Here is a 10,779-nt window from a genome sequence, read left to right on the forward strand (position 1 = left end):
AAGCTCCCGGGGAGAGGCGGGTAACAAATATGGCGGACAGAGGTGAGCTTGTGTCAAAGTAGCTATATATAGTTTTCTGTTGATATTTGATGTTTATTATATCTTTTGTTACAGGAAGCCAAGCACAGGATAACTTGGAAGTTCTGACTTTTCCTGAGCAGCCTGTGAAAGAGCTATCGCCATTGGGGCTTCAAGTACCGTGCATTTTCTGTGACAAAGAATTTCCAAACACAACAGGGAAGAACGATGCTGTCCTTCACCACCTTCTAGTAGAACATCAGCTTGTCATTGGAGAAGTAGCTCAAGTGTGTGATATGAGGAGGTGTGTACTGATTCACTGCTACTAGCACCTGAGATGAGAAATTGGCAATTTGTGAAAGCTAGAGGCAAACAAGGTCAAGGAAATCATGAAATATGGGACGTTCCATTTTTTATCCGCACCCCCCCCTTCCTCTAAGGATGGCAGGAATCCGAACCCTCAATTTTTTGTCGGTGCCCTTTGAAAAATGAAATTTCGAAGGGCTTATTGTTTGTTGGCACCTTTGAAAAAAATTTCTGAACGGTCCAAATTTTGTCAGCTTCTTTGAAGAAAAAATCTGAACCCCCCTTTGCAAAAACCCACCATCCTTATGGGGGGTGCGGATAAAAAATGGAATGTCTCATTATGGGACATTCCAAAAATTTTCCGACCTCCCCCCTCTCCTTCCATGGAAGGCAACCTCTGTCACAGAGGCCGTCAGAATAATTTTTCAATAAAGCCGATTGAACCCCCCAGATGCAAACGCCACAGGCAACAAAAACTAGGATGTGGAAAATTTTTGGAATGTCCCAGTAATTCATCAGTCAGTGGCTTCCCCTTGGGGGCCATTCCAGGGACACCCATAGGAAACCAGGGACATTTGTCTAGATTGTCAGCTATTTGTTGCCCAAGGGTGTGGGGGAAAGTATCACTTTTGTTCATGGAGATTGCACCCCGGGGGCAGACGCTGGGGATTTGCCTGCTCAGTAGTATACCCTACCAATAGTTCCTGGATGTTGTTCAAGCTTCTTGCCTGTTTTAGGGCTTGAATTTGTTCAAGTTTCATTGATATGCGTGTTTACAATGCTTGAGGCTTAGAAAGAAGTGAGAAGAAAGACAACTATAATAATGAGGGAACCCAATTTACAGAATTTCACCTGCTTTCCAGGGACTCGCCACACTTGAAAACCATGCCCCTTCATTTTGTGCATAATATGTGTATATTTGTTTATCAATGGGAACATTGGTCCTTATTGTTGCACCCTGGGAGAGGGGATTCTATACCTGGGGGGATTGGATGAGGTTTGAATGGGTTTTAGACAAATCCCCCAGGGATCTACCCCAGGGAGAAGCTGTTGATTGATGCATAATGGAAAGAGAGCAAATGTTTGCTCTCATTTGATTGCCACCTCATCAAATTTGAACCTGTTCAATTTTTTATGAGAGTCTCGTGCGTTTTTACATAATAAATGTTCAATATTGATGTTTTCTTGTATACAGATACCTATGTTACTGGAAGACAAGATTTAAAGAAAAGCCCATCACAGATTTTTGTCCTGTTATCAACATTAATTCTAAGCCTGAAGGTAAGTAACTGCTTTGGAATCAGCTTCCTACGTTTCTCCATTCCTGATTTATCTTAACCCAGGCCTAAATCATTATTAATATTACCATTATATTACCGGTGTTTCCCTTTAGTGTTTTCCTAGTTTTTTTACATAACCTGTCAAAATAATTATATTTGACAACGAGTTTACATTGTAATAGAGAACCTGACTATTGATCACTCTTGAGAATTGTAGGGTTAAGTAATATATATGTTTTAGTTGCCTTCCTCCATTACTAATAAAATTAGTAATGTAATTAGTAAATTTTGAATATCAGTTGTTTGAAGTTAACAATAATTAATTTTTTGATACTCATTTCTATGTTCATAGACATTGGTCCTAAGATTCAGTATTTCCTTTTGTGTGACTCTCTTCCTGAAGAAAGATGGCTGAGAGAAGATCTGCAACGTAGGAGATTAGTAAGTAAGAAATACTATGTGAAGTATTTGTTTGGTGTGAATTTTATCACGAGGCCCATGCCAGGTACTTACATCAAACTGACATATACCAAATGCAAGCAGAACATTCCACTTGTCATTTTATTGCATTTTGTCAATGACATGTACCCACTGACGACCATCAATCACCGGAGTGTGTTTAGGGTACCAGTAATGGGGAAGTTTGAGTAACCAGTTGCCTCTTTCTTATTACAAGGAAAATGGACACCCACCTTGCGCTTTGCGTTCGTCACCAGTCACTCGCTCTTTACACTCACCTTTGTTCATTGTAGTGAAAATGCAAAGCACCTGAGGAGGAGACAATCCCAGAATTTTTGTTTGGTTGTCCTGACAGCTAACCAATTTTTTTTATTCAGACATTCTTATCTGGAGTGTAGTGCACCAACTGCAATTCTCACACTAGGTAAAATAGTAATGCTCAATGTTTTTTCAAAGGAAAATTGAAGGTTAACCCCCAAATGTTTACATTGTCTTATCTTGCTACAGGAAGATGTTTTGGAATGTCAACAGCGTGAAAGATCAGATACACACTTTTCAAGAACATGTCTTTTCTGTAAACAACATTTTGAAGGGAACAGGTTTGTTGAACAAACAATGATAATTATTTTAAGTCTGTTGCAGATTAATCTTTTGTCCACTTAGGTGTTCCAAACTAACCTGAAAACAAGTAATTTTTCTTTATCAAAATGTGCAGTTCGAGAAAATACCCATACCCACCCCCTGGAAGGTCATTGGAAATTCCAAGGGGGGTGAGGGGTCTCAAAAGTCAAAACGTTTTGAAGTGATTTCCAGAGGGATGGGGGGATTCAAACCAAAAACCTTCCATGGATGGGGTATATGGATATTTTCTGGAACAACACAATTTTCATATGGTGCACATATTATTGGTTTCAATTTTTTGATGGAGTTTTACTCGTCTGTTGAATTACCTAAAACTGCAGCCATGATAAAATGTTTGCAAAATTTGATACGTTATTTTCCAGTGTCTAACAGCCATCACATGTTTGTAGTCATCTAGTTATCACGAACTTTGATTACTTCCCAAAAAAGCTTTTGCCCGAAGATTTATTATTGACAGTGTAAATATTGTTACTTTATCATTTCCCAGTTAGTGGCTAGGCAAAGTTCATTCACTGCATAATGAATAAAATGAAAACTACAACCATGCACAGTTTTGTCGAATAGCTTGAAATTATTTAATCACAAAAACTGTTTAATTCAGGTATTATTGTTACCAGTATTTAATATATTATTTAGAATCAGGACTCAATTTAAACCTGCTAAACAGGAAACTCCTGTGCATACAATAATTATCACATAGATTGTGCATGTTTTATTGGTCAGGAGATTTTCCTTCTCCAATCTACATGTGCATTGATTATTTTGTAAATATTTAATAACTAGTCTCTTTGTTTGAGAGGTGTGGTGGCCTAGTGGTTAATGTGCTGGAATCCTTATCAGGTGGTCTGTGTTTCGAGCCCTAGCCGGGGCACTGCGTTGCATTCTTGGGCAGACACTTTGCTCTCAAAGGGCCTCTCTCCAACCAGGTGTATAAGTGGGTACCAGCAAATTAAATGCTGGGAGGGAGGGTGACCCTGCAATGGACTAGCATCCCATCCATGGGGACTAGTCACTTCATGCTACAGAAACTAGGATAAGCTCCGGCCTGATGGGCCACTAGGCTCCTATGCACAATTTACCAACCTATAGTCTGTTTGTTTGTCCAGGTCATCATTGTTTACACATATGGCATCTGACCATGGATTTAATGTTGGCCTTCCTGATAACCTGGGTATGTTAGTTTTTAATATGTTCATTCCAAACAAACTGACTCAATCTTTTTCAATCCATTTCTAGATGTGAAGGGTACATTTTTTTAATTAACCGCCTTCCCAGCAAAGGGTACATTTCTTTGCTATAATTATGTATTTTGGTTGGTGTCAATTTCATTTATAAAAATGGTTAGTATACCATGGACACTGAAAATAAAAAAACAACAACAACTAAAAGGTATTTTACACTGAACAGATAACAAAATGCAAAGATTTGACTCCTCTTTACTATTGTGGAGTTTTTGAGATTGTATTAACTTGCACAGTATGCCATTACTGGCCAGCATTTCTTCCAGGTACTTATGTGCAGTGTGGCTCTCTCTCACTTGGCCTCCCTCATGTTTGTACTCGTGTTTGAAAAGTCTCCCTTTATTTATATCCTTAGTTGTGTTATAAATCATGTCACTTGTCGATCAACCAAACATCTCCTTATTGTTTTTTTATGTTTGTTTTTAATTGAAATACAATCTGTAACATATAGGAAGCCAATGCATCCACCAATATAATTTTGTTTGCTGTGTTGTAAATACAAGTTTTTTTTGTTTTAGTGAATGTGAATGAGTTTTTAGATGTTCTGGAACAGAAGCTTGCCAAGTAAGCTCTTGTAAAAAAAATATGTTAATAAATGTATTTTCATAGTCTCGCAATGTTTCCAAAGTGCCAACAGCTACATTTATCATATATGGCACTCTCTGCATAATCTTATCACAGAATTCCAAAAGAAATAGCCCCCCCCCCCCCCCCCAACTTTTTTTTTTGGGGGGGGTTTTTTTTTTTTTTTTCCGCTCCCAAAAAAGTAATGTTAATTTTGGATGCTCCTATTCAATTTAAAAACCGAAAAAAAAAAAAAGGTTTTCCCAAAAGTAACGACACCCCCCAAAATAGCAACGCCTTTAAGAAAATGGATTGGATTTAAAAATGGATTGCACATACAGAAAAGTTTTCCTGTAAAATGCTTTTTTCCCTTCAGTCTGCAGTGTTTGTTTTGTGAGAAATTATTTAAAGACAGAACAGCACTTAAAGATCACATGAGAAAGAAACAACACAAGAAAATCAACCCCAAGAATAAAGAATATGACAGATTTTATGTTATAAATTATTTGGTAAGTATATTTAGAACCTGTTACAAAAGCCGCAACTTACTAACGTAGCCCAGGACCTTAGTAGGCATACTTACATGTAAAAAAAAGTGACAGAGAGATGTGATTGACATCGCACCCAAAAATAATCATAAGTTAAACGTTAATGGCAAATAATAATTTTTTACTACTTTACCAAACCCCTCAAGATGTTCATGAAAGAGGCCACATTTTAAGTCCCAAAAATACATCTTACAAGGTAGCTTGCCTCCAAAGGCAAAGATTTACAATGACCCATAACCTTTGGCAAAATATACTGAAACCATGAAAATCATAACCAGCAATAAGGAAATAAACATTTTGAGTTTTTGACACACAAAACTTAAGTGGCCTGATCCACATAATATTTTCTCGGATTAACGACTTGCGTAGTAAAGTCGTTGTCATTAATTTGAAGACTTACTGTTTCTCTACAAACAGGAATTGGGAAAAACATGGGAGGATATTCAGAATGAAAATGAAGAAGAGGAGGAGGAGTCGAAAACAGAGAGCAGTGCGGGAGAAGAGTGAGTTAAAATGCCATCAGGACAGTATGTTGGTCCTGTATTTTTTCTGAGCTCAGTGGAGGGTGCTTTTAAAATTTTTTAGATTTGTACATTTTGATGGGTTTTAACAACAATCTTATCTCATCATCCTGCATGACCTGCAAAGACTAGTAAAAGTGAGGATGGTGAGCCGCCAAGTAGCCACATTAGTTGAAAGAAAGGCTTTGCTGTGGAAATGGTGTAACCTATCAACTAAAGCAGATTAACTACAATAGTCGCTAGCTTCCTTGTGTCCTTTGGTAGCTTTTCTGTCCTCCTTCCCCGCTGTATATTTTACATCAATCTGTGTTTAATTTATCATCATAACCTCTTTACAGTGACTGGAGTGACTGGAAGGGTGATTTACCGCCATCCGTTTGTCTCTTTTGTGAAACGTCCTGCCCTGTTACTAATGATGTTCTTCAGCATATGAAGGTAGTTAATTTGCATCCTTTGTTTCTGTAAATAAGTTTTCCTTCTAGGCTGTTTGCTAAACTTCACCCTTGGTTCAGAAAAGTTAAAACCAAAATCATTTTTGATGTGATTGTTGCTGAATTTCCCTAGCTTGTCGCAGACAATACTTGCTGGAGAACAAGTTCCATCTTTTCAAAGCCTCGTGGTCGTATCCCTGCTACAAACCTGTTGGTTGTGGTGTTTTACAATTTTTAAGAGCAACATATTTTACATTTTAAATCTCTTCGGAGTTGAAATTTTCAAAAATAATACGACTCTTTTAATTTTCACAAACATGTTTCGACGGTACATCCGTCATCGTCAGTGTGACGGTTATGAAAGTTTACAGTGATTTAAAACGTGCCTGTTACAAATCATACGTTACATTGCGTTGGAAAGCAATACGCTAGATAAATTTCGAAGTTAACGGAATTAAAAAGAAGCGCGCGCGCGTGCAGTTATAGGGAAAGCGTCAAATTGATGTGTTTGACCTGTTGATTAAGGTCCGACTTTTCCCACTTGATGTACATAGACTCCTTAAGCTTAACCTGGTACTTAGTAGGCGCAGAGTCTAAGATCTTGAAGCAGTCTAAGTTACAAGAGGTACGGCATGACTCTGAAGCCTGCAAAGTGCTTCTAAACGTGAGAAGATCTGTCCGATGACAAGTGCTCGTGCACGCGCGTGGAGAAATGTCGGCTTGTTTAGCCAACGTAACAAGCATTACAGCTTACACAAGAAAATTTGTACACGATGCGCGTACGGAGCCTGTCAGGGAGAGGATCTTTCACGTTGAACAAATTCTTCGGAGTTGGATTTTAAATCTCTTCCATGCTTTTGCTGGCAATGAACAAGAAACAGTTTGCAAATTACCGGTACTCTATGTTAACGAGGTTCTCTCTTTTAAAGCAGCATAACTTGGCGTTATTAATTTAAAATTAGTTATTTTGCTGCTGTTGTTGATGAAACAGTTTTTCTTTTCACAGGAAGAGCATTTATTTGATTTTCTCGCACACAAGCGCTCTCTTGGTATGTTACGTTATGTTTTATCTTTGTGTGGGACATGAATGGTAATTGTTTACCTTATTATGGGAATATAACGAAGCATTTTAACAACGCGAACAAAATGTACGCGTAATAAAATTAACGCGGAATTTAAGAAAAGTTCTGGATAAATGCTTATAGTAAACGTGTTTATATTAATTAACATCAGTAAAATAAATTCGCGTTAATAACATGTATCGTTAATTTCCTATAATAAGGTAGTTTATATGATTTACACGATTTTTGGAAATTCTAAATTGTCTAAAACTGAATTGTCGTGTGTTTTTTTCTTTTTGTTCAATATTAGGGTTAGACTTCTATCATCAAGTTAAAATTGTCAACTACATCAGAAGACAGGTATGTTCTTTCAACTAGAATTTCATTACTTTATATTGTGGTAATACTCAAGGCTTTTAACCAAAAACACTGAAACTTCTCAGAGTAGCATAGTATTCCATTAATTTTCAACCTTTTGTCGCCATCAGCTTGTTAGATAACTTCACCAGACAACAGAAGACAATAGTGTGGTCTGGGTGGAAGAGGGGAGATTAGGATCCAGTCCGTCTTATTGTTATGGGAGCGGACGGCTGAGACAAGGCGCCTCAGGAACAATACTTCACTCACAAATACAGGCAACAACTTCTGACACATATATAACTCAAGTAGAAGTATTTTTTATATATATTCGTTTTGTCCCTGGCAGGTCTACAAGCATAACTGTGTGAAGTGTCAAGAGAACTTTCCTTCAAGGCCTGCCGTCTTGGAACATATGAAGAAAGCACAACACTTTAGCCTGCCTGAAGATAGAACAACCTGGGATCAGCCACAGTGAGTTTTTTTTAGTTTAAAGCGATGTAATCTCCTTACATTAACTCAGAGCTTTTTACAAATAAGGAGGCTTCTTGAAAGAAGATGCATGGAACGGGGGGAAGAAGTTTATAGTTCTAGTTACGACAAATTGAAGTGTTTGTTGTTGTTTTTCAGATACTTTTTCCCGACGTATGAAAACGACTCACTTTTGTGCAGTTTGGAAGACGATGAAGATGACGAAGAGAGAACGGAAAACGAAAATCCAACAGAAAGCTATAATTAACACAAGTCTAAATCAAATAAACAGAACTTAAATGATTACTTCCATTTAGAACTATGAGAGCAATTGAATGTATTGGCTTACAACCGAAGGTTGAAAAGCCCTTAAATCGTAATAAAGACTTAATAAAGGCACGGAGTGTGCATTGAAACCAGGGAGCGCAAGAGATAACGCATAGGGAAAGGCACCCACGAAGGAACTTACGAAAAAACCCGCGGGGTGGGTTGGGGGTCTGCCCAGGGTTAGTTGTAGGGTTACGGAGCAATGATGGAACTGACGGGGAAAGTACGAGGGAGTCCAAAGATCACATGGTGCACACATTGATTGGAACGAACTCAGTTTCGTCAAAGATGGCAGTCACCTTCCTCTTCCCCGACTTATCTAGGAAAGATCCAAACGAGTCTGTTAGTGTGGAAAGCATGGAGTCTCGCCTCGTGACAAAATTTCAACACATTTTGAGCGGAAGGTAAAAATAAAGATAAGTGCTATGAACCACCAATCGACACCAACCTTTCGGTTGACAGCCGAACTCGGCGCCAACCGATTGCGCTACGGAGACAAGACGAGCATCAAATTCCGAATTAAGGCTCTTACTGATTCGAGATTAGCTTTGAACATAAAAGTCACATTCATATATTGTATTATGGTCTATTATCACGCTACACTACTCTATCTATTCTGTTGTAGAAAGTGAGTAGCCAAATAGCGTGCGTTTGTCAACAGAATGACGGCCTCTTCGTGCTATTCAGGCGGAGCGCTAGTTAGGCTAACCTAGCTCGAAGTTTAGGTATCCTCAAGTTGAACGACATAGTGAGTTAAGGAAGAAACCAGATTTCATTAGCTTAACGGTTTCAATAAATCGTGAATGAAATGCAAACGCGAACACAGGAGCACATACTTTTTCCAGACTTTCCCTTTATTTTCTAGTCTAAAAAGCCAATCAAAGTCGTGACGTAGTTACCGTATTTATTCAAATAAACGCCGCGGCGTCTATTATTTTTTTCGCGATTCGAGGGCGGCGTTTATTTAAAATTCGATTTATTTCTTGAAAACAATAGCATGGTAACTGAAAATTTGAACCTTCAAAAACCGGAACATGTTGTACTGCTTGTCTCAAAAGTCATTTTCAATATCTTAAAACATTGCTACAATCAAGGAAAATAATTATTTTAGGCTTGCTCAAACTGGATAGTTACTGCATTTGAAATTGAGAGCGAATAATCTTTATGAGTCAAAATACCAAAAAATGTACAGCGGTACAGTACATTTCATAGGTACTTCATATATGGTAATTATAATGTAACCTGATAATGTTGTAGTGTACTGAATATTAGTTGCGTGATTGATTTTGCGTTCTTTGCCTGCTTTCCTTACCTTTTTTGCTTTCTTTAGTTTAGTTCTTTTGCTTACTTAAGGTGCTTTGCTGAGATTCGCTTACTTGAGATACTTCGCTTACTTGAGGTACTTTGCTTACTTCGGCTTACTTGTACTTGAAGAAACAATATCGTATGGTTGATCGAAGTTTATCCGTAACTCTTTTGTCTTTTCTGTCTTTTGTTATAAATTTTTTTTATATTTTGCTTTTACTGAATTTCTTAGTTAAATCTTTACCGGTTATAGTGTAATCAGTAAATATATCTTTTTTATTTTACACCATTATGTTACATACTTATACAGTATTGTGTATAAATAATTAGAGCAAATCAATCAAAAGGTTTTCTTCTTTTTTTTCATATTCCCCACCCCCGGAATAGACCTGATGTGCAACAACTGAAAGTCGCCAAAATTTGAAGTCATGCCAAAAATAAAAAGTCGTGCCTAAAAAAGAAGAGTTTTTCGAAGCAATTTAGAAGTCGTTTCATAAAAATATAAGTCTTGAAAGAAAAATTTGACAACGAGAAATGAGTGGCCCTTGCTGCCCTCCGCCCCCTTCGTTTGTTAATAAGTCGATCGGAAACGTTACCCCTCTCGGAAAATGTTCCTTTACTGTGGAGCCGAAAAGTTGTCCCGGGAGTATAACCCTCTGTCCCTGAGCAATGTTTTACCCAGCTTTTGTATAAAAATTTGACACTGCCTTCCAGGCTGATAATTATCCTTCGGTCACAGAAAATTGAGCTTTTCAAAAACAGACGCCAGTAAAGGGGGAAATTTGAAAACACCGCTAGGTAGTGTCGGTAGTGCAGTGTGAAAGGCCAAAACGGAGCTTTTCGAAAACGCAGACTTCAAAAAGTCATGTGATCTCTGTCAAAAACAAATCTGTTTTAATTTTATCCGGGTAAATGTAGAAGGAAAACATTTTATCCGTTTTCAAAGGCAAATATTAAACTTTGTTTCCAAATTTATCCGGATCGATGTAGACGATGTTTTAGAATATTTGGACAACCATGGACAACCATGGACAACCATTTTTCAGTTGTTTAGATTCTATTTGTTTTAAGTGGAAAATAGAATGCATAAATCAACAATTCTCTGCGATCACACACAAGCCTACAACTCACTCTTTGGCCCCGTCCACACTGACCCGGGTAAATTTGAAAACGCATCTTTTTTTTCTCCAGTTAGGCCAACCGTCCACACTGAAACGGCGTTTTCGGTCACCAATGAGCGTTTGGACT

General features: G+C 37.9%; 1 protein-coding gene across 1 annotated transcript; it reads left to right on the forward strand.

Moving 5' to 3' along the window:
• The first annotated feature begins 7 nt into the window (after nt 1-7).
• LOC144653028 (zinc finger protein 277-like) lies at nt 8-8,315 on the forward strand. The gene is made up of 14 exons (XM_078512937.1): nt 8-42; nt 115-322; nt 1,520-1,605; nt 1,957-2,045; nt 2,571-2,662; nt 3,812-3,876; nt 4,465-4,510; nt 4,887-5,019; nt 5,476-5,561; nt 5,918-6,014; nt 7,017-7,059; nt 7,382-7,431; nt 7,778-7,902; nt 8,059-8,315. The coding sequence occupies exons 1-14, from the start codon at nt 30-32 to the stop codon at nt 8,165-8,167; spliced, it is 1,242 nt and encodes a 413-aa protein (XP_078369063.1). The 5' UTR covers nt 8-29; the 3' UTR covers nt 8,168-8,315.
• The last annotated feature ends 2,464 nt before the right edge of the window (nt 8,316-10,779 follow it).

Source organism: Oculina patagonica, chromosome 5 (genome assembly GCF_052425735.1).
Source record: "Oculina patagonica isolate OP01 chromosome 5, crgOcupat, whole genome shotgun sequence".
NCBI lineage: Eukaryota > Metazoa > Cnidaria > Anthozoa > Scleractinia > Oculinidae > Oculina > Oculina patagonica.